The sequence below is a fragment of the Thalassophryne amazonica genome, chromosome 7, assembly GCF_902500255.1.
Source record: "Thalassophryne amazonica chromosome 7, fThaAma1.1, whole genome shotgun sequence".
Classification (NCBI taxonomy): Eukaryota; Metazoa; Chordata; class Actinopteri; order Batrachoidiformes; family Batrachoididae; genus Thalassophryne; species Thalassophryne amazonica.
This window is the reverse complement of record NC_047109.1, coordinates 120,171,973-120,196,700: the sequence shown is the minus strand read 5'-3', so window position 1 is coordinate 120,196,700 and position 24,728 is coordinate 120,171,973. Positions and strand designations below refer to the sequence as shown.

The 24,728-nt window shown below is 42.2% G+C and overlaps 1 protein-coding gene across 1 annotated transcript in view; it reads right to left on the bottom strand.

Moving 5' to 3' along the window:
- The window catches only part of coq3 (coenzyme Q3 methyltransferase), a 79,007-nt gene that overhangs the window by 37,466 nt on the left and 16,813 nt on the right, over positions 1-24,728 (bottom strand). Inside the window, exon 5 of the mRNA XM_034175432.1 lies at positions 5,709-5,868. Within this exon, the coding sequence (XP_034031323.1) occupies positions 5,709-5,868 (160 nt within the window). The remainder of the gene's footprint in view (positions 1-5,708; positions 5,869-24,728) is intronic.

Sequence of the window (24,728 nt, the reverse complement as noted above, 5' to 3'; positions counted from 1 at the left end):
TTTGCTCTGTATGCACCACTCTGCATTAATCATTAGTGATCGATCTCTGCTCCCGCCCACAGCATGTCTTTTTCCTGGTTCTCTCCCTCAGCCCCAACCAGTCCCAGCAGAAGACTGCCCCTCCCTGAGCCTGGTTCTGCTGGAGGTTTCTTCCTGTTAAAAGGGAGTTTTTCCTTCCACTGTAGCCAAGTGCTTGCTCACAGGGGGTCGTTTTGACCGTTGGGGTTTTTACATAATTATTGTATGGCCGTTGCCTTACAATATAAGAGCCTTGGGGCAACTGTTTTGTTGTGATTTGGCACTATAATAAAAAAATTGATTGATTGATTGACATCAGTTAAACATATCCCATCATGCCTTAACCCAGCCACTACCCCCTGCTATTGAGGTGGGCACCATACTGAGGTATTACCTAGATTTACAGAATTTGATAGTATCTCACTAGGCGTGCTGACAAAACTCATAACGTCCTACAAAAGAGCACAACCTGAATGTTATTGATCCTATACAACAAAACTGTTTAGAGTACCTGTGGCCCACTCTTGGGTCACCTGTTAAACCATTACTTACGAAACCTAATCTTGACCCTAGTGTATTGAAAACCATCGGCCAATATCAATCTATCATTTTTTCTCTAAAATTCTGGAAAAAGTGGTGCACAGGCAGCTCGGGTACTATCTACTGAGAATAATCTCTTTGAGCCACTGCAGTCTGCTTTAGAAATATCATTCCACAGAGACGGCGTCTCACTAAAGTGGTGAATGATCTTCTGGTTACATGGATTCGACACCACTACGGTCTGTTGCTGTAGATCTCAGTGCTTGCATTGATACAGTGGATCATCATATTCTACTTGATAGGCTGGAAAATCATTTTGGATTACTGGGAGTGCCCTTGCATGGCTGACGACATACCGCCATTGACATGAAATTTGGGGTTCCAAAGGGGGTCTCTGTCTTAGGCCCCCTGCTTTTCTCCCTTTATATATCACCCCTTGGGCACATATTGTGGTGTTTTTGGGATTGCCTTCACTGCTATGCTGATGATACTCAGTTATACATGCCGATAACTGCTGGTAATCTCATCCACATAAAATCCTTAGAAGATTGCCTTCCATCAGTGAGAAGTTGGATGTCTAGAAACTTCCTACTTTTAAACTCTGATAAGACTGAAATGATGGTTCTTGGTCTACTGAGATATCGGCATCAATTTGACCAGTTAACACTCAGCCTAGGCTCGTGTGTCATACATCACACTGACAAAGTGAGGAACCTTGGGGTAATTTTTGATCCTCAGCTTGTCCTTTGACCTCCACATCAAGATATTACAGGACTGCTTTCTTCCACCTACAAATATGGAAAAGATTCGTCCCATCCTGTGTATGGCTGATGCTGTTCCTCATTTTCAGGAAATACTATTCCTGAAAATGAAAAAGAAATTTTTGTTATTTTGGAAATTGTATATGTCATAATTCAGTTAAATTAGCCACCCTGACACTTCCACAAATTTGGTCCCTGCACTGTGTCCGCACAATTTGTCATGCCAGTGTGACCCGCTTTTGTCCCTGCTTGACACCACGCTAGATAACAATATTCATTAATCATAATCATTTTGTAGCTCTCAGAACTTGGCTGATGAAACCATCTCCCATCACTGCCAGAATCTCAGAGAATTTATCTCCAGCTGCAGGTTGTTTTGTGTGCATTGTGCGGTGGAGAAACATTTGGAACCTTGTCTCAAAGGTCACTATTGATAACATATATATTGTAACGGATTGGTAAAACAGTTGCATTTTCATTCCTTCTTACGAGTTAGATAACGTTTATTTTTATAGGTGCCATCTGTGGTTGTTGTTTGTCACTTTATACATTATTTTTTGTGTTATCACACTAGTGGCGGTAAAGAGGTGCACCAGGTGTATTAAGGCAGCCACAGGTGATGTGGGTTTTTTAATTAACTCGGGTGCGGGAGAGGCACACAGTTTTACCGCTATCGCTTTCACCTTTTCGCTATAGACTCTGTTTAGGTTAAGTAGAATTATTATTGTAAAATGTAAAATAAATAGGAACATCACCCAATTTTAACAGTGATTTTTTTCTCTTTTTTTTTATGATTTGAAGCACGTCAGAAAACGGATTTCTCCCCTCACCCAGCTGAGTGACTAACTGTCATAGTGACTACAATTATGGAAGGAAATGTTGTCTGCCTTCTGCCTCCGGTTGTGGCTTTGGCAACATGTGCAGCATTCCGGCATTTTCCAGCTGCTTCTTCACGAGCTCTATGAGCGTCAGTGCACGCAGTCCACTGAGTTGCCCGGTGTCACAATGGCGACCAGGGCCCTTGCCGGCACGTGTCTCGGTGCGACTGCACTCTCTTGTACTAAGACACATCTCTATGCCACAGACACACTGCCACCTGCTGGATGGTTAGTGGAGGTGCTTGCCTTCACAGGCATCATTTTTTAAGTTTTAGATGATTGGTGGATGCTGGAAAAACTGTCAAAAACACTTTTAAAAATTTTGTGAAAACTCAGAAAGTGTGTGTCAGCTTGCTGGACACTTAACACGCCGTTCACTCGTCACGGCGTTCCATGGTAGTGGCTACGCTAAGAAGCTAGCCACTACAGGACGAAACATGATGTCCACTACATGGGCAAATATGGGAAACTGTACAACAGCAAAGGAAGTTAAAACCAAAATTCAACAATAGACAGAACTGGAGATAGTGTCAAAACATTTCCTCAGTTCAAAAAAAAAAAAAAAAAAAAAGAGTCTGTATCAAAAGAAAGACATCACTTCATGGACAAATAATAAATATACAACAGAATAGGAAAGGAAAAGTACAGTTAAATAATAGATAGAACATATGGCTGGGGACAGTAGGCTTCTCAGACTAGCAGCTGATTGTATCGCTCCTGTTTTTATATAATAAAAACTCAGTTTTACTTGCAACACATGTCCGCAAAGCGTAGAAACAGGCTAAAAATTTCCACTACTGAAAAATAAGAAAACTCCGTTCTCGACTTCCAACAGTCGACCAATAAGTATTCCTACCTGTGTTCGGAAAAATCATGGCGTTTATTGTATATGAGCAAATCAGTAATTATTTTTCGCTGAATAATTTAATTATTGATTTTCAGCATGTATATAGAAAGAGTCACTCCACTGCCACGGCGTTGACTCAGATGTCTGATGAATGGCTCAGAGAGGTCGAAAAGAAGAATATAGTCGGCACTGTGTTTCTTGATTTCTCTGCTGCATTTGATATCATTGATCATGATTTGTTATTGGAAAAAACTTGCTGGTTATGGTCTTGAGCTATCAGCTCTGACTTAGTTTTATAATTATCTAAGAGGACACAGACAGTGTTTTTTTAATGGCAGTTTTTCTAGCACCAGGAGTGTTGTATGTGGAGTGCCACAAGGGAGTTGCCTCGGTCCACTATTATTTACAATTTTCACAAATGATTTACCATATATTTTTGATAAAGTCAGTATAGCAATGTATGCAGATGATTCAACTATTTACACATCTGTATAAACAGTTCGCATTATGATTTACGTAGAAGTTGTTTTAAATATGGAACTGCATGAGGTAGTTGACTGGGTTATGTCCAATAAGCTAGTGTTAAATATAGTAAAGACTAATTGCATGATTATTGGCTCTAGTTGTGTTATTATGAAAAATCCTGTACTAAGCATTAAAATTAACAATATGAGACTAAATCAAGTGCATGAGACCAAGCTGCTGTGTTGTGTGGGCCGCCACAAGAGGAGGTACTGCTGGCCCACCACCAGAGGGCGCCCTGCCTGGAGTGCGGGCTCCAGGCACCAGAGGGCGCAGCCGCCTCACAGGAGCAGCTAGGGTGACAGCTGTCACGCATCACCTGCAACAGCTGTTACCAATCAGCAGGGATACATCAGCAGGACGACGTCTCCACCTCTTTGCCGAGATATCGTTCTACCTGGAAGGTAATATTCTCAGCTGACTGCTTGACAGTAACCTTTTGTGATTTTTGTGAGTGATAACAGACCTTTTTTCCAACGAGAGGTGGAGGTAGCTTTCCTGCCGTGCGGATTACTGGGTGCAAAGGCGCCCACGTTTAATTGTGTTTTTGTTCCTCGCCAGCAGTACCAGGTCCGACACACGGAGGCAGTGGCCACCTGGGAGTTCGGGACTTGGCGGCTGCAGTATTCCCGGGGTCTGGTGGCGGAGGAAATCGTGTGGTTCCGGTTTTGCTTTGGACAGGTGTCTCCTATCTTCGAGCCTGCCCACACGACACCTTTGTGAATTGATTCTGATCTATTGTTGTAATCTGTTGTATTTGTTGTGCACATTCACAACAGTAAAGTGTTGTTATTTGACCTACTCCATTGTCCGTTCCTTTGCGCCCCCTGTTGTGGGTCCGTGTACCAACACTTTCCCAACATGCTGGGTGTTATTGTAGATTCAAAATTATCATGGAAAAATCATATAAATAATAGTTTTGTAAAAATGGGTAGGGGTATATCAATTATGAGAAGACATGCAGGGTTATTAAGTTGTTCAACTTTGAATTATGCTATTAAAGCATTATTGTTAGTATATCTGGACTATTGCCTGGCAGTTTGGTCAAATGCCTCCGAAGAAATGATGAATAAATTACAAATTATTCAAAATAGAGCTGCTCGTATAGCACTTAAGTGCAGTTATAGGACTAACATCACCACAATGCATAAAAAATTAAACTGGCTGTTAGTTAAAGACAGACTTTTATATTCACTGATTATTTTTACCAGAAAGATTATTGTCACTAAGTTACTTTGTATTTTGGTTAGGAATTTTTCTTTCAGTTCAGAAAATCATAGATACATAACCAGACATGCTGTGGTGGGAAACTTTACGTTACTAATGCCATAAAAAAACACTGTCATATTCAGGGGTATGAAGGAATTAAATTTATTACCCAACTGTATTAAACTCATTTCAAATGAATGTTCTTTTTAAGGAAAGTCTAAGGTTGCATCTGTTGGTATGAGAAGCATTCTAGGTTTGACCTTTGATCACGTATAGACATGTTTTTTGTGTGTATATAGACTGACCATGTGTGATGATTGATTTAATTTGATTGGAATTTGTTTTATTTTTTCTTCCTCTTTTTTTGTCTTTTTATATATATATATATTTTTGAATGTCTTTTGATTTGTGTTGGTAAACTTGTGTGGACTCCAGGAAGAGTAGCTGCAGCTAATGGGGATCCGAATAAATAAACAAATAAACAAACAGTGGCAAGATCTTTGTCAGTTCTACAAATTAGCAATGCTAACTCAAAACATTGCTCTAAAGTATTTCAAAATGTGTTTTGAACATTGTTCTAGAGTCCAGAACTGAAATTCCTCCATCAGGTATCTGGACTTACTATCAGGGGCAGGATGAGAAGCTCGCCTATCAGCGCCGTTTCTTCTTTGCATCAAAAGGAGCTAGCTGTATTTCTCAGCTGGCTTGGGAACACATCGGGTTCCCCCCCTGGAAGAGTTAGAGGACTGAGCTGAGGATAGAGAAGTGTGGATTGAGCCGCTTGTTCTGCTGCCACCGTGAGCCAGATAGGCCTCAGTGTCAGACAATGACTGAATGAGGCGTTTAATGGTTTTCATTCTTTTTCTGGGGGCTGATTTTTAACCCTGACTAATATTAATCATTTATAAACGGGAATACACACAGTGGACTTACTGGACTCGAGGAGGCGCTCCAGTTCCGTGGGAGTGATAAATTTTTCCCACTCGTGCATCCCGCCTGGAACGATACGCAGCACCTGCTCAGCCATGACGATCCCCAGCAGGTATGACATGGTGGTTTGACTGATGGTTGTGATGAAGACTGAGCCGCCGGGCTGTGAACACAGAACACGAGGAAGCTTCAGTTTGAGCCTCACTTTTCATATTCATCCTCTCGTACTGTGCCTCAGTATTTCCTCCATTTTACACTGTGAATGATCACAACATGAAAGAATAAACATATTGTGAGGAGGGAGGGAGGGCGAGCGTGACGCCTGACCGCCATTACGTCAGTGAGAGTCAGAATCTGTGCACCATATGGTCAATGTCCAATTCTTTAATTAATGCACCATTAATATCACACTACAGGTCCACTAACCACCAGTAAGATAAAATAATAATGAATCAGTTCATACACAAATCACTTCAAAAATAAGACTGTGTGACAGAAACCCAGAACCAAAGTGACCCAGAGGCACCAAAATAATTATCAACTTCCATATTAAGGAATATTTGGCCATATTTGACAGGCAGATTTGTTAAAGGCGTTTGGACACAAATACGAGTCTCACACAAACAGCTCTGGTTGGTAAAAGCCTTTAGTGATGAGGATAGCAGTGGTCTGTACCCAAAAAGGCAGTCCAAAAACACAGCAGCAGTACAATAATCATCAGGCTTAGGCGAGGTCGGAAAAATGGGCAGGAATCGAGAAACGCACTGAGGCAGGCAGGACTATGGAACACGAGAATGAAAGCTGGAGAGAAGGCACAAGGCACATCAATCTGGCGAGGAACAACAGCACCCAGTGAGCTTATATAACCCCAAGTGATGAGCTGCAAATTAGGAACAGGCATGCGTGGAAAACACCAGAACAAAGGTGTGGCCAGAGAGAGAGACGCCCACCACCAAGAACCCAGGGACAGACAAGAGAGACAGAGACAGACAGACCCAAGCAGAAAAAAACCCAGCGAGAGAATAAACACACAGAAAACCAATGAATCAATGAAAATAAGTCAAACCCTGACAATGAAATGTACCATCTTTGACAGGCGAGCTACAACAGATAAAATCACAGTGTGTCCCTTAGAAGGTAGAAAATTGATTACAAAGTCTATGGAAATGTGCATCCACGGGCAAGTGGGAACAGGTGTTAACAAGGTGCCAGCAGGCAAACGGTTGGACGAATTATGCATAGCGCAAACTTGACAAGGACTGACATATTCTGCAACATCCTTATTAATCCCTGACCACCAGAATCTTTGCTGTACAACAGATAAAGTCTTTTTAATTCCTGGATGGCAAAATAGACAGCTTTCATGGCACCAGCTAATCACATCCCTCCTGAGGGCTTCGGGGACAAAAAGTCTGCTGGGCCATCCATCGATACGTGGCCATCCACGGCACGTACCACCAGAGGGCGCAAAAGCTTATACAGCTTAAGGTGAAGGGACCTGGCAAGAGAAGACAAAATCAAGTTGGCATCTGAACCCAAATCAACAAAAGCTGAAACAGCCACAGTAGCGTGATTGGACATTAATTTAGCTGGGGTTATATTTTGTGCCAAGACAGAGGAGATGGAATTAAGACTCACCCCGTAACTCCGGCCTTGGCTGCATGGCGACACCCCTGGCCTAACAATTATAAATCAAATGTCCTGATTGTCCACAGTAGCAACAGAGTCCATCCTCACGGTGGCGCCGTCACTCTGTTGGAGACACACGTGTGTGCCCTAGCTGCATTGGCTCCTCAGTGCTGTGCAGAGATGAGTTGGGCCGAGCCTGAGTCAAGGAGGAGGAAGAGCGACTCGGAGGTGTGTCCACGCAGCAATCCTGCTGACGACTGCCTCCGCGAGGCCGGTCCTGTAGGTGTCAATCGGTGCGAATGGCCAGCTCAATGAACTCGTCTAAGTCCTCTGGGTGGTCATTGGTGATCAGCTGGTCCTGTATGTCGGCCAACAGCCCCTGGAAGAAGATGTCTAGGAATGCGGCTGGGTTCCATTCACTTTTGGCCTCCAGGATACAGAGGTCTATTGCGCAATCAATCAATCAATCAATTTTTTTATATAGCGCCAAATCACAACAAACAGTTGCCCCAAGGCGCTTTATATTGTAAGGCAAGGCCATACAATAATTATGTAAAACCCCAACGGTCAAAACGACCCCCTGTGAGCAAGCACTTGGCTACAGTGGGAAGGAAAAACTCCCTTTTAACAGGAAGAAACCTCCAGCAGAACCAGGCTCAGGGAGGGGCAGTCTTCTGCTGGGACTGGTTGGGGCTGAGGGAGAGAACCAGGAAAAAGACATGCTGTGGAGGGGAGCAGAGATCAATCACTAATGATTAAATGCAGAGTGGGGCATACAGAGCAAAAAGAGAAAGAAACAGTGCATCATGGGAACCCCCCAGCAGTCTAAGTCTATAGCAGCATAACTAAGGGATGGTTCAGGGTCACCTGATCCAGCCCTAACTATAAGCTTTAGCAAAAAGGAAAGTTTTAAGCCTAATCTTAAAAGTAGAGAGGGTGTCTGTCTCCCTGATCTGAATTAGGAGCTGGTTCCACAGGAGAGGAGCCTGAAAGCTGAAGGCTCTGCCTCCCATTCTACTCTTACAAACCCTAGGAACTACAAGTAAGCCTGCAGTCTGAGAGCGAAGCGCTCTATTGGGCAATCAGTGACTCAGTGGCTGCCCTGCTTCAGCCTCATCAGGGAGCGTGCAGCTTTGTGTCCTGGAGCAGTGTGTTGAAAAACCTGTTAAAGAGCTGTGGTTAAGGCATGAAGTGAAGCACAGGTAGAGGACTGTCAACCCCATTCAGCGGTTGCCCAGGATGCAGCATATATGTTATCTTCACCCAGTTGGGTGAAGATGTGTAGAAAGTGTAGCTCACACTGTGTGACGAACGGTCTGACATCACCGGTTTCCCCAGAGAAGCGTTCTGGTCGTGACAACTGGCTGCAGACCACAGGAGCAGGTACGAAGCCGGTGAGGCTGCTGATGGTGCCAGTGGTGGTACACTGGAATTACTGGTGGACATGTCCGACGTAGCCTGAGGATTCAGTCTGGCTCATGTGCTTACTGTCAACATGAAGGCGTCCTGGGGTTTAGCTAGCTCACTAAACCCGGAACTGCGCAGTAAGCTGGTCGTCCTGCTGTGCGAGCTGCCGACTATGGTGGTGTACCGCCAGCTGGAATGGGTCTGAGCCTGCTGTGTCCATTGTTAGCCAGATTGATCTGACAGGCAGGTTAGTCAAGGAAATTTGGACATAAATGTGAGCCTCACACAAACAGCTCTGGATGGTACACGACTTTAGTGATGAGGATAGCAGTGGTCAGTACACAAAAAGGCAATCCAAAAAACACAGCATAAGTACAAGTATCATCAGGAGAGGTGATGGTCTAGTGGTTAAAGCGTTGGGTTTGAGACCAGAGGATCCTCAGTTCAAATCCCAGCCTGACCCTTGGGCAAGGTCCTTAATCCCCTAGTTGCTCCTGGTGTTTACTGAGTACCTTGTATGGCAGCAGCCTCTGGGTGAATGTGAAGCATTATTGTAAAGTGCTTTGAGTGTCTGATGCAGATGGAAAAGTACTATATAAATGCAGTCCATTTACCATTTATCAGGCTTTGGCAAGGTCAGAAAAAGGGCAGGAGGTCGAGAAACACACTGAGGCAGGCAGGACTATGGAACAAGAGAATGATCAGCTGGACCTGTATGTCGGCCAACAGCCCCTGGAAGAAGACGTCTCGGAACGCGGCTGGGTTACATTCACTTTTGGCCACCAGGATACGGACGTCTATGGCGCAATCAGTGACTCGGTGGCTTCCCTGAGAGAAGGTGCATCAAACTGGTGAGGAGCAAATGCACCCAGTGCTTATATAACCCCAGGTGATGAGCTGCAAATTAGCAACAGGTGTGCATGGAAAGCACCAGAAAAAGGGTGTGGCCAGAAAGGGAAACGCCCACCACCAACAACCCAGGGACAGACAAGAGAGACAGAGAAGACAGACCCAAGCAGAAAAACCCAGCAAGAGAATAAACACACAGAAAACCAATGAATCAATGAAAATAATAAAACAGAACAGACAAAAATAAAACAGACAAGCAGGCAAAAACTCAAACCCTGACAATATTTTTCATTCACGTATTAAAATATTCCTGATCCCGTGGGCCTGGTGGGTTCGAGTTCCTGTGGGCCTGGTGGGTTCCCACGGGAAGTCAGCTTTCAGTGTAGCTTGGTAGATTTAGTTGCTAATACTTTTTTGGACAGAACAATTTGGTGTTGGACAACTTTTATTGCTCCTGCAAATATCTTTTTTTATGTGTTTTGCATTTATCCATTTTATGTTCAATTTAGTTTTAATATCTGAAACAATCTTCTGTGCATGAAAACAGAATAAACTGGGAGAAGGTGTGAGATGTTTTCACTGCACAGTCCAGTGGAGACAAGTGGAGTCTCACAAGAACAAAAAGTAGGTTCGAACAGATTCACTGTCAACAGAATCCAGGAAACAAGAGAAGAGTGGAACCGGGACAAAATAAAGGAATGTACCAGAAGAGACGATGTTCTGGACAAAGTCATTTAAAACATTCTGCTTTTCTTCATAAAAAGGCATAAGTGTCGACAGATTTGGCAACATGAAGAGATCACGCCTTGAGTCGTCACGCAGCAGCAACAACTGAAGGGGTTTTTCTTAAACTAACACACAGACCAAAGACACAGATGATGATGATGATGATGTCACAGTACTGATACACAGATTTGACACGTCACACCAACACCTGGCCCCGTATCCACGAAGCAGCCTCAGGCTAAAAATAGCTCCTAGTGACGTTATTCTAACAAAAATCTGAGAGTTCCTCAAATTCTTAGACATTTCTTACAATTTTCCCTTGATAAGATGACAGTTGTCTGCAAAGCACCTTAGGCCTTAAGAGAGCTCCTAAGGTGCCAGACTGGTAAGAGGAAGACTTCTAAGAGTGTCTTAAACAGAGAAGACAGCAGAAACGACAGAGAGGAAGCAGAGATATTGTCCGTACGTAGGATGACAGCACGTCAGTAACACACTACCAGCTTGAGCTATGTAATTATTTTATGTTAATTTACTGTCTTAATATATTTATAAATTGTTTAGGTTATTGTTATCATATACACACTGTTAATAGTATCATTATCAGTATTATAAATATTGTTATTTCCTTTTATTATTACTTCTATTTTGTCATTTGAATTTTAAATGGACCATAATGGAAATAAGCGCTTTTACTTTCTTGTGTCATCCATGTATTTTTTATGTATTTACAATTATACAATGTACAGGGGTGACAAGCTGGTACTCACTGAGCTCATGTGCGCTAAACATCATTGATGCACAGCAGAGGGAAACACTTTTCCTACAATCTGTCTTTGCTTTCCTCTTATGAAGCACTTCCCTTGTGTTTTCTGCTGCACATCATTTATTCTTTAGCATGCAACAGCACCATGAATACCAGTTATGTGTATACCTGACTATGTACTTACACTGAACTTACTAAATGGCTGGCTCACAGATCTGGCAACTTGTTTCCGATGGATTGTTTGTTGTTGTGACGCTATTCTGAATTTCACACGGTTGTATACGTTTTATTTCTGTTTAGCACTCTTCTGGTTATTAATTGTATCTACTCTGAATGTTATTTATCTATAGTCCTGTTGTAATTCGCTAGCAGTTAGCTTTCGCTAGCTAGGTCAACTCCTCCCTTCCCACCCATCATTTTTATAGCTGGTTCTTTTTACCTGGTTAATACTTCTGTTAGTTTTTAAGTCGAACTGCTGTGAATTTTCAAGTAATTATTTTACTCCTGTGTAAATCTTAGGAGCGGCTAGCATTTTCGCTAGCGGTTAGCTTGCGTTAGTGACTTTGGACCCTCGTTTTAATTTTTTCATTTCATTTTTTTATATACTTCTGTTAGTTAACTGTTGGTGTAACTGTTGTGAACTTTAGCTTAGTACTTTACTCTTGTGTTAATCTTAGGTGTGGTATATATATATTTACTGTTCCTACATTTCTAATACTTCTGCTACTCATTCAGTGTAACTGCTGTGACCTTTAATTCATTTATCTGCATCTGTGTGAGCCTTAGGAGTGGTCAGCTAATCCATTATTGGTGAGCTTGTGCTTGCTTGGCTATATTCTTGAATTTCTTAGTGCACAAAGTACACTACTTTACCTACTTTACACCCTCCATAAATCCTACATGATGTTGGAAGATAGGGTGGGTCTCTTAGAGAGCCGTGTCCATAAGTTAGAGCAGCTTCATAGCGCAGTGGAGTTAGATGTTATGGGCACTCCAGATGAGGTTAGTGCTGGGCCGGCTAGCGAACCCATTAGCATCAGCCTAGAAACGCCGGCTGTGGAGGACGGTTTTCGGACTGTGGCAAGGCGGAGGAAGCCCCGTAGGGCTTGGTGCCCGGTTGTGGCACCCCGATCACACTCGCCACTGCAAAGTGTGAATCGGTTCTCCCCCTTGGATTTGCCTGATGTGAATTCTCTGAGCCCACAAGTGACTTCCACTCCTATCTCCAGGCCAAAACACCGGACTTTAGTGAAAGGGGATTCTATCACCCGCAAAGTCAGGTTACAGACGCCGGCTGATGTTAAATGTATTCCTGGGGCCAGAGCTCCCGACATTGCATCCCATCTTAGGGTGCTGACGCTGCAGAAGGGAAGACAGACGAAGGAACATGACATGAGATATAGTCATATAGTTATTCACATCGGCACCAATGATATCAGGATGAAGAACTCAGAGGTCACAAAAATGGACATAGAGAGGACTTGTGACCTTGCCAGAAAGATGTGTCGGCATCGATTAATAGTCTATGGTCCCCTCCCCTCCCAGGGTACTGATGAGGCGTTTAGCAGGCTGACATCATTAAACAGGTGGCTGGCGCAGTTTTGTCAACAGCAAGGCTTTAGCTTTATTGATAACTGGCCTTCGTTCTGGGCCGCCGTGGCCTGCTGATGCCGGACGGTCTCCACCCTACTGGGGAAGGCGTTGCCATCTTGTCTGTGAACATAGATAGAGCTCTACAGGGAGGGTAACATTAGGAATCTACAGCAGGCCACGGAGCAGGTGATTAGAGACCCTGCAAGGCTTATGACAAATGTGGGTGTGGAATGCATTAGCTTAGTGGGGAAATTAGTACAGAACATCCACTATGGTGATAGTGCAGTTTATCTGCCAAGGAGGGAAATTCAACAAGTTGAGACTGTGGCCTGCTCCCGTAGATGTGTCCATAAAAATCATAGAGGGATATGCTTTGCAAACTTAATACCCATTACTATATTGGATCATGTTGAAATTGAGGATGGCCCAGTGGTTGTTCCAGTAATAGCAAAGATTTCGTGTCTGATACCTACAACGCGCGTGAAATGTCTTAAACCTAAACCTACTTCTAGGCATCTTATATATGCCACTCTGGAACCACCCCTAAACCCAAACAGTTCAACTGTCAACCCCACTGAAGTCCTTAGACCGGGTCTCGTTAACATAAGATCACTGTCCTCAAAATCATTGTTGATTGATTTAATTATTGATCATCACTTAGATATGATTGGGTTATGTGAAACCTGGCTTAAACCTACAGGTGTCCTCCCCTTAAATGAAGCCTGCCCACCAGCATATACATTTAGTCACGTCCCTCGTGATGCGAAGCAAGGCAGGGTTGTTGTTCTTATTTATAAATCTAGGTTTAGCTTATTAGCTGTTGGGGGTAGCAATTTTAACTCGTTTGAGCATCTGATTCTCTGCTCCGCGCAGGATATTACGCATTGCCAAGGTCAGAAGAATAAAAATCAGCCGTATTACTTTGTCACTGTATATAGGCCACCTAGCCCATATTCTGAATTCTTAGATGAATTTGGTGCATTCATCTCTAACTTGTCAACTAGAGCAGATAACATTCTGATCATTGGTGACTTTAACGTTCATATAAATAATCCTTCGGATCCCCTCTGCAAATCATTTATGGAAACTGTGGATGCATCAGGATTTCGGCAATGCATTCGGGATTCGACGCACATTAGTGGAAATACCCTGGATCTGGTTCTCGCACATGGTATTGCTGTCACGAATATTGACATCATGCCTCTTACATCAGTGGTCTCTGAATATTGACATCATGCCTCTTACATCAGTGGTCTCTGATCACTCACTTATTAAGTTTACAGTTTCGCTGCCGTGTTTAGTGGAACAACAACCTTATTTATCACTGCAGCAATGCATCAACTCCTCAACTAAGACTGAACTAGAAGCTAGACTGCCTGATGTCTTAGCCTCACTTCTGACAAATACCCAGTCAGTAGACAGACTTGTAGATAGTTTAAACTCAGTGCTCAAAACAACACTCGACATGATTGCACCACCTTTGTTGAAACCGTGCTCCCCCAAATCGCAGTCACCTTGGTTCAATGATTATCTGCATGACCTCAAGCATAAAGCAAGAGGTCGAGAACGGAAATGGCGTCATTCAAAATGAGAAGTATTCCACCTTGCGTGGTGTGATGCTATCTTAGACTATAAGCATGCATTATTGGCTACAAAGCGGACCTACTACTCTGATTTGATCAACAAAAACAAGCATAACTCAAAGTTCTTGTTCGACACGGTGCAACACTTATTCATGGACAACCACCTGTAGCTCGCTCTCCTTTTACAGCACAAGATTTCCTAGATTACTTTGAGAAGAAAATAGATGACATTAGGTTGAACATATCCCAGCATGCCTTAACCCAGCCACTACACCCTGCTATTGAGGTGGGTGCCACTACTGAGGTCTTACCTAGATTTACAGAATTTGATAGTATCTCTCTAGACATGCTGACGAAACTCGTAACATCAACAAAAAGCACAAAGTGTTTATTTGATTCTATACCAACAAAACTGTTTAAGGACCTGTGGCCCACTCTTGGGCCGATTGTGCTGGAAATTATTAATCTTTCTTTAATTTCTGGATCTGTTCCTAAATGTTTCAAATCTGCAGTGATTAAACCATTACTTAAGAAACCTAATCTTGACCCTAGTGTATTGAAAAACTATTCGCCGATATCAAATCTATCATTTTGCTCTAAAATTCTGGAAAAAGTGGTGTCACGGCAGCTCATAGACTATCTTACTGAGAATAATCTCTTCGAGCCACTGCAGTCGGCTTTTAGAAAATATCATTCCACAGAGACGGCTCTCACTAAAGTCTCTTCTGCTTACAATGAATTCGGACACCACTACGGTTCTGTTGCTGTTAGATCTCAGTGCTGCATTTGATACAGTGGATCATCACATTCTACTTGATAGGCTGGAAAATTATTTTGGGATTACTGGGAGTGCCCTTGCATGGCTGACGTCATACTTGACCAGTCGTTCTCACTGTGTTTTGTACACTAACACTACCTTGAACCTTAGTGACATGAAATTTGGGGTTCCGCAGGGGTCTGTCTTAGGCCCCCTGTTTTTCTCCCTTTATATAGCACCCCTTGGACACATATTGCGGCGTTTTGGGATTACCTTTCACTGCTATGCAGATGATACTCAGTTATACATGCCGATAACTGCTGGTAATCTCGTTCACATAAAATCCTTAGAAGATTGCCTTGCAGCAGTGAGAAGTTGGATGTCTAGAAACTTCCTACTTTTAAACTCTGAAAAGACTGAAATGATGGTTCTTGGTCCAGTGAGACATTGGCATCAATTTGACCAGTTAACACTCAGCCTAGGCTTGTGTGTCATACATCACACTGACAAAGTGAGGAACTTTGGGGTAATTTTTGATCCTTCGTTGTCCTTTGGCCTCCATATTAGAAAAATTACTAGGACTGCTTTCTTCCACCTGCGAAATATAGCGAAGCTTCGTCCCATCCTGTCTATTGCTGATGCTGAGACCCTGATCCATGCGTTCATCTCTTCCAGAATGGACTACTGCAATGTTCTATTTTCTGGTTTACCGCAGTCCAGCATTAGGGCTCTCCAATTGGTTCAAAATGCTGCAGCGAGACTTTTGACATGAAGCAGAAAGTTTCACCACATTACACCTATTTTGGCATCTCTTCACTGGCTTCCTGTCCCAGTGAGATCAGATTTTAAGGTTCTGCTACTAACCTATAAAATTGTTCATGGACTGGCACCTCCCTAACTAGCTGACCTAATTAAACCTTACGTACCGGCCCGGGCTTTACGTTCTCAGGGTGCAGGATTACTTTGTGTCCCTAAGGTGAATAAGAAGTCTGTGGGTCACAGAGCTTTCTCTTATCATGCCCCTGTTCTGTGAAATGGTCTTCCTGCATCAATAAAACAATTAGATTCTGTGGAGACTTTGAAGTCCAGACTTAAGACGCACTTATTTTCCCTTTCATATGGCTAGCATATTGGTACAGTTTTGTTTTATGCTTTTTACTCTTTTAAATCATGTTATTAGTAATTAGCGGGCCGCGGCCTCAACTTCACCTAAATTCTGGGTCTTTTAATGAAGCTTAGGGCTAGTGGCCGGCGATCACCTTAGTATTTCTTCTGTTTTTCTTGTTGATTAATGCTGGCAAATTATACAGTATTTTTTGTCTTTCTGATGCCTGATTCTGTTTTTTTTCCTCTGTTTAAGGTGCAGCTCCATCCAGAGATGGGAGTTGTGTTTGTGATGGCAATTCTCCTGTCCTGTGCACCAACAGCAATTCTTGTATATTCGTCCGTGAATTGTTCTGTGAATTGTTCTGTAATTTATGTCTGCATCATGGCCCAAGCAGAGGGTCACCCCTTTGAGTCTGGTCTTGAGGTTTCTTCCTCAGAGGGAGTTTTTCCTTACCACTGTTGCTCTGGGGGTTGGTAAGGTTAGACCGTACCTGTGTGAAGCACCTTGAGGCAACTCTGTTGTGAGTTGGCGCTATATAAAGGAAATAAATAAAAAAAACACTAAATAAACGCGCGCAGTTTTAATATACAGATAATCGGCATGTGAATGAGGTACAGTTGTATGCAAAGTTTTGGGCCCCCCTGATGCTTTCCATGATTTTCCTTTATGAATCATTGGTTGTTTGGATCAGAAATTTCAGTTAAATATATCATATAGCAGACAAACACACTGATATTTGAGAAGTGAAATAAAATTTCTAGTATTTACAGAAAGTGTGCAATAATTATTTAAACAAAATTGGGCAGGTGCATAAATTTGAGCACCCTTGTCATTTTATTGATTTGACTACATTTAGCACTAATTATTGGAACACAAAATTGGTTTGGTAAGCTCACTGACCCTTGACCTCCTTACACAGGTGAATCCAATCATGAGAAAGGGTATTAAAGGTGGCCATTTGCAAATGTTTTCCTTCTTTGCATCTCTTGTGAGTGGCAACATGGGGGCCTCTAAACAACTCTCAAATGACCTCAAAACAAAGATTGTTCAACATCACGGTTTAGAAGAAAGATACAAAAAGCTATCTCAGAGATTTCTGCTGTCAGTTTCCACTGTGAGGAACATAGTGAGGAAATGGAAGACCACAGGGACAGTACTAGTTAAGGCCCGAAGTGGCAGGCCAAGAAAAATCTCAGATAAGCTGAAGCGAATGATGGTGAGAACAGTCATAGTCAACCCACAGACCTGCTCCAAAAACCTACAACATAATCTTGCTGCAGATAGTGTCTCTGTGCATTGTTCAACTATACAGTGCACTTTGCACAAAGAGTATGATGCTGTAATGCAGAAGAAGCCTTTTCTGCATACACGCCACAAACAGAATCGCTTGAAGTATGCTAAAGCACATTTGGACAAGCCAGCTTCATTTTGGAATAAAGTGCTGTGGACTGATGAAACTAAAATTGAGTTATTTGGACATAACAAGGGGCTGAAAAAGAACACAGTATTCCAAGAAAAGCACTTGCTACCTACAGTAAAATTTGTAGGTGGTTCCATCATGCTGTGGGGCTGTGTGGTCAGTGCAGGTACTGGGAATCAAGATGAGGATTCACATGGATTCCAGTCAATATCAGCAGATTCTTGAGAACAATGTTCATGAATCAGTGACAAAGCTGAAGTTGCACCGGAGCTGGATCTTTCAACAAGACAACGACCCTAAACACTGTTCAGAATCTACTAAGGCATTCATGCAGAGGAACAAGTACAACATTCTGGAATGACCATCTCAGTCCCCAGACCTGAATACTATTGAAGATCTGTGATGTGATTTTAAATGGGCTGTCCATACTCGCAAACCAACAGACCTGAGATGTTTTGTGAAGAAGAATGGTCCAAAATACCTTCAACCAGAATCCAGACTCTCATTGGAAGCTATAGGAAGCGTTTAGAGGCTGTTATTTCTGCAAAAGGAGGATCTACTAAATATTGCTGGATTTTTTTCTGTTGGGTTGCCCAAATTTGTGCACCTGCCTAATTTTGTTTAAAGAATTATTGCACACTTTCTGTAAATCCTATAAACTTCACTTAACTTCTCAAATATCACTGTGTTTGAGAATGAATGAATGAATTCCTTTATTTGGCACACATGGATCCAAAGCAAATCAACAAAACATACAAAGAAAAAGAGAAAATAGTTCAACACTGCACCCATGCGGCCGAAAGAGTACAGGCAGAAGCAAAGCTTGTAGAGACCTACCCCTTTAACCAAAGAATTAAAAATAAAAATTGTACATATGTACAGTGGGGAAAATAAGTATTTGACCCCGTCAGTTTTGCAGGTTTTCCCACCTACAAAGAATGGAGAGATCTGTAATAATTTTATCGTAGGTACACTTCAACTGTGAGAGACAGAATCTAAAAAACAAAATCCAGAAAATCACATTGTATGATTTTTAAATAATTAATTTGCATTTTATTGCATAAAATAAGTATTTGACCCCTAGAAAAACAGAGCTTAACAATTGGTACAGAAACCTTTGTCTGCCATTACAGAGGTCAGATGTTTCCTGTAGTTTTTCATCAGGTTTTCACACACTGCAGCAGGGATTTTGGTCCACTCCTCCATACAGATCTCCAAATCATTCAGGTTTGGAGTTTCAACTCCCGCCAAAGATTTTCTATTGAGTTCAGGTCTGCAGACTGGCCAGGCCACTCCAGGACCTTGAAATGCTTCTTACGGAGCCCCTCCTTAGTTGCCCTGGCTGTGTGTTTGGGGTCATTGTTATGCTGAAGACCCAGCCATGACCCATCTTCAATGCTTTTACTGAGGGAAAGAGGTTGTTTGCCAAAATCTCGCAATACATGACCCCATCCATCCTCCCTTCAATACGGTGCAGTCGTCCTGTCCCCTTTGCAGAAGAGCACCCCAGAGTATGATGTTTCCACCCCCATGCTTCATGGTTGGGATGGTTTTCTTGGGGTTGTTCTCATCCTCTAAACATGGTAAGTGGAGCTGATTCAAAAAGCTCTATTGTGGTCTCATCTGACCACATGACCTTCTCCCATGCCTCCTCTGGATCATCCAGATGGTCACTGGTGAACTTCAAATGGGCCTGGACATGTGCTGGCTTGAGCAGGGGGACCTTGCTGCCCTGCAGGATTTTAAACCATGACAGCATCATGTGTTACTAATGTAATCTTTGTGACTGTGGTCCCAGCTCTCTTCAGGTCATTGACCAGGTCCTCCTGTGTAGTTCTGAGCTTTCTCAGAATCATCCTTACCCCACAAAGTGAGATCTTGCATGGAATCCCAGACCGAGGGAGATTGACAGTCATCTTGTGTTTCTTCCACTTTCTAATAAATAATCATAAAAGTTGTTGTCTTCTACCAAGCTGTTTGCCTGTTGTCCTGTAGTCCATCCCAGCCTTGTGCAGGTCTACAGTTTTGTCCCTGGTGTCCTTAGAGAGCTCTTTGGTCTTGGCTATGGTGGACAGGTTGGAGTGTGATTGATTGAGTGTGTGTACAGGTGTCTTTTATACAGGTAACAAGTTCAAACAGGTGCAATTAATACAGGTAAAGAGTGCAGAATAAGAGGGCTTCTTAAAGAAAAATTAACAGGTCTGTGTGAGCCAGAATTCTTGCTGGTTGGTAGGTGTTCAAATACTTATTTTATGCAATAAAATGCAAATGAAGTATTTAAAAATCAGACAATGTGAGTTTCTGGATTTTTTTTTTTTTTTTTTTAGATTCTGTCTCTCACAGTTGAAGTGAACCTACGATAAAAAAAAAAAAATACAGACCTCTCCATTCTTTGTAGGTTGGAAAACCTGCAAAACTGACAGGGGGTCAAATACTTATTTTCCCCACTGTATATAAATAATTATACACATACCTAATACAAATATAAATTAATCTCTCTGAATACAATTTCAAAAACATAAACGTACAAGCAGTAGTACACCAAAAAAAAGCAGTAAATCTAATTCAACATACTATAACGAGCAATCAAATAGTTTCTGTAGCGTCTTTTAAAGCCTACCAAAGTACCAGTTGATTTTATGTTATCCGGGCATTTTTTCCAAATGTTAACACGTTTTACAGAAAAACAATGACTTTTTACGGAAGTTTGTATCTTTGATTTCTGAAATAACAATGTGCCTTGTAAGTTATAACCAGAGTCTCTCATTTTGAACAGGTCCTGGACAGTGGGAGAAGTTTATTTTGTGCTTTGAACATAATTATTATAATATAATCAGTCAAATCCCAAAATTTCAAAAAATGCAAATGGACGAACATGGATTTGTTGGCTCACAATATGGTTTCTTTTAATAATTCTTATGGCTTTCTTTTGGAGTAAAGAATTTGTGTTAGTTTTGTAGGTGGTCCCCCGAACTTCAATACAGTAGGTAATTAATTAAAGTAAGTAATGAATGATAAAAGGTAACTAATGAGTGTTGGGGGAGGAAGTCTTGTGCTTTGTAAAAGATGGCAATAATCTTTGACATTTTAGATTTGACATAATTTATATGTGTTTTCCAATTTATATTATCATCGATAAAGACCCCCAGAAATTTAGCTTAATTTACGAGTTCAAGTTCAACATTGTGTACTCTTAAACTTCTACATAAGGTCCTGGGCTTGTTACCAAATATGATACACGGTGATTTACCAAAGTGAAGTGACAATTTGTTGGACTCAAACTATTCCTTGAACTTCTGTAGTTCCTTCTCCATCGTGCCCAGGACCTGTCCCAAATGATCCCCACTACAAAACACAGTCGTGTCGGCAGCAAATAAAATACAACGCACAAACTTGGAAACTAAACATATGTCATTGATATACAAAGGAAACAGCAAAGGCCCAAGGACTGAGCCCTGGGAAACCCCGCAAAAAACCCCTCAGAATTTATCCCACCCAAGTGAACATATTGATATCTGTTGTACAAAGAGCTAGCTATCCAATCATGTGCTACTCCCCTGATGCTGTACTTCCATAATTTATCCAGTAACATGGTATGATCTATAATATCAAATGCTTTCTGTAGGTAAAAAAAAAAAAACCCTACGGTGTGTTGTTTTCGACTGCATTTGTGATGTGTTCCACAAAATCAACTACTGCCAGTGAGGTAGTATGATTCCATCCATCCATTTTCTTCCGCTTTATCCGGAGTTGGGTCGCGGGGGCAGCAGCTCAAGCAAAGCCGTCCAGACCTCCCAATCCACACACACCTCCCCCAGCTCCTCCGGGGGAACCCCAAGGCGTTCCCAAGCCAGCCGAGAGATGTAGTCCCTCCAGCGTGTCCTGGGTCTTCCCCGGGGTCTCCACCCAATGGGAAGTGCCCGGAACACCTCTCCAGCGAGGCGTCCAGGGGGCATCCGGAAAAGATGCCCGTGCTACCTCAACTGACTCCTTTCGACGTGGAGGAGCAGCGGCTCGACTCCGAGCTCCTCCCAAGTGACGGAGCTCCTCACCCTATCTCTAAGGGAGTGCCCAGCCATCCAGTGGAGGAAACTCATCTCGGCCGCTTGTACTCGCGATCTCGTTTTTTCGGTCATGAGCCAAATCTCATGACCATAGGTGAGGATCGGAACGTAGATCAATCAGTAAATCGAGAGCTTTGCCCCCCTACTCAGCTCTCTCTTCACCACGACAGCCCGATACAGCGACCACATCACTGCAGATGCTGCACCGATCAGTCTATCGATCTCACACTCCATCCGTCCCTCACTTGTGAACAAGACCCCGAGATACTTAAACTCCTCCACTTGAGGCAAGGACACTCCACCGACCTGAAGAGGGCAAAGCACCTTTTTCCGGTCAAGAACCATGGCCTCGGATTTGGAGGTACTGATTTTCATCCCGGACGCTTCACACTCGGCTGCAAACCGCCCCAGTGCACGCTGAAGGTCCTGATTTGACGAAATTAAATTTGTTAAGTTTGACGAAGGTAGTATGATTTTTTTCTAAATCCATATTGCTGCTCATTTATTATGTGATGTTTGGAAAAAAAATCATCCAACCTCTTAATGAATACTTTTTCCAGAATTTTTGAAAATTGGGGTAACAGTGAGATTGGCCTGTAGTTTGAAAAAACACTTGTCGCCGGATTTGAACAGCGGTATCACTTTAGCTATTTTCATTTTGGAAGGAAATCTGCCAGTCATTAATGACAAGTTACAGATGTAAGTTAACGGTTTAATGACACAATCGATTATATTTTTTATTAATGACATATCAAAATAATCATGATCAGTTGATTTTTTCCCTTTTAGTTTATGTACTATGTTAATTATTTCATGTTCATCAGTTTCTCTGAAAAATATTGAATCCGAAAGATTAGTCTTCATTGTCCCGTTATCCCCAGAGCTCACATTAGAAGGTACAACTGCATTTGCTAAATTCTTCCCCACATTAGCAAAATAATCATTAAAATGATCTAACTTTCTTTTATTTAACCACTGTATCAGTATTTGAGTGGAAATATGTTGGATAGTCATGGACAACTGTTTTATTTTTGATGATTTCATTTAAGAGCCTCCAAGTACCTTTGATGTTTGTCTCATTTTTTTTTTAACAACTCACTATAATACTGCCTTTTGCAAGATCGCATAATATTGGTCAACTTGTTTTTGTATGTCTTATATTTGCTCTCAGTGTTAATTGTTGTACGCTTTAAAAATTGCTTGTACAATTTTTTTTTTCTTTTTACATGCCTTCATCAGTCCCTTAGTTTTTTTAGGGTTTGTCAGTATTTTGATTATGTGCAACATTTAATATTAGTGGACAATGTTTATCATAAAGCTTGGAGATAATGGAAATAAATGATTCATATGATTGGTCAATGTCCTCTATACAGATGCCACAACAGTCTTGGTGCGATAACCCATTCTAAGATTGGCCATAGATTCCTTTGTTATTTTTCTTTTGAAATTTGGAAACGTAAACAACAAAAACCGGCAGGTGCTCGCTGATGTCACCAGTAAGTAATCCACCCGTTAAATTCCCAACAACTGCATTTGTTAATATATTGTCAGTGAGTGTCAAAGTGTTTGTGGTAATCCTGGTTGGGTGTGTTATTGCCGGATATAGTCCCATACAGAACACAGAATCTAGGAAGTTCGCTATATGTTACCCCCTGGCAGATCCCGAGCAGCCGGGAAAGCAGGCCGACTGGGTGACTGTGAGGAGGAAGCGTAGCCCTAAACAGAAGCCCCGTGTACACCGCCAACCCGTTCACATCTCTAACCGTTTTTCCCCACTCGACGACACACCCGCCGAGGATCAAACTCTGGTTATTGGCGACTCTGTTTTGAGAAATGTGAAGTTAGCGACACCAGCAACCATAGTCAATTGTCTTCCGGGGGCCAGAGCAGGCGACATTGAAGGAAATTTGAAACTGCTGGCTAAGGCTAAGCGTAAATTTGGTAATATTGTAATTCACGTCGGCAGTAATGACACCCGGTTACGCCAATCGGAGGTCACTAAAATTAACATTAAATCGGTGTGTAACTTTGCAAAAACAATGTTGGACTCTGTAGTTTTCTCTGGGCTCCTCCCCAATCAGACCGGGAGTGACATGTTTAGCCGCATGTTCTCCTTGAATTGCTGGCTGTCTGAGTGGTGTCCAAAAAATGAGGTGGGCTTCATAGATAATTGGCAAAGCTTCTGGGGAAAACCTGGTCTTGTTAGGAGAGACGGCATCCATCCCACTTTGGATGGAGCAGCTCTCATTTCTAGAAATCTGGCCAATTTTCTTAAATCCTCCAAACCGTGACTATCCAGGGTTGGGACCAGGAAGCAGAGTTGTAGTCTTACACACCTCTCTGCAGCTTCTCTCCCCCTGCCATCTACCAATAACCAGCAAAAATCTATTTAAGCATAAAAATTCAAAAAGAAAAAATAATATAGCACCTTCAACTGCACCACAGACTAAAACAGTTAAATGTGGTCTATTAAACATTAGGTCTCTCTCTTCTAAGTCCCTGTTGGTAAATGATATAATAATTGATCAACATATTGATTTATTCTGCCTTACAGAAACCTGGTTACAGCAGGATGAATATGTTAGTTTAAATGAGTCAACACCCCCGAGTCACACTAACTGTCAGAATGCTCGTAGCACGGGCCAGGGCGGAGGATTAGCAGCAATCTTCCATTCCAGCTTATTAATTAATCAAAAACCCAGACAGAGCTTTAATTAATTTGAAAGCTTGACTCTTAGTCTTGTCCATCCAAATTGGAAGTCCCAAAAACCAGTTTTATTTGTTATTATCTATCGTCCACCTGGTCGTTACTGTGAGTTTCTCTGTGAATTTTCAGACCTTTTGTCTGACTTAGTGCTTAGCTCAGATAAGATAATTATAGTGGGCAATTTTAACATCCACACAGATGCTGAGAATGACAGCCTCAATACTGCATTTAATCTATTATTAGACTCTACTGGCTTTGCTCAAAATGTAAATGAGTCCACCCACCACTTTCATCATATCTTAGATCTTGTTCTGACTTATGGTATGGAAATAGAAGACTTAACAGTATTCCCTGAAAACTCCCTTCTGTCTGATCATTTCTTAATAACATTTACATTTACTCTGGACTACCCAGCAG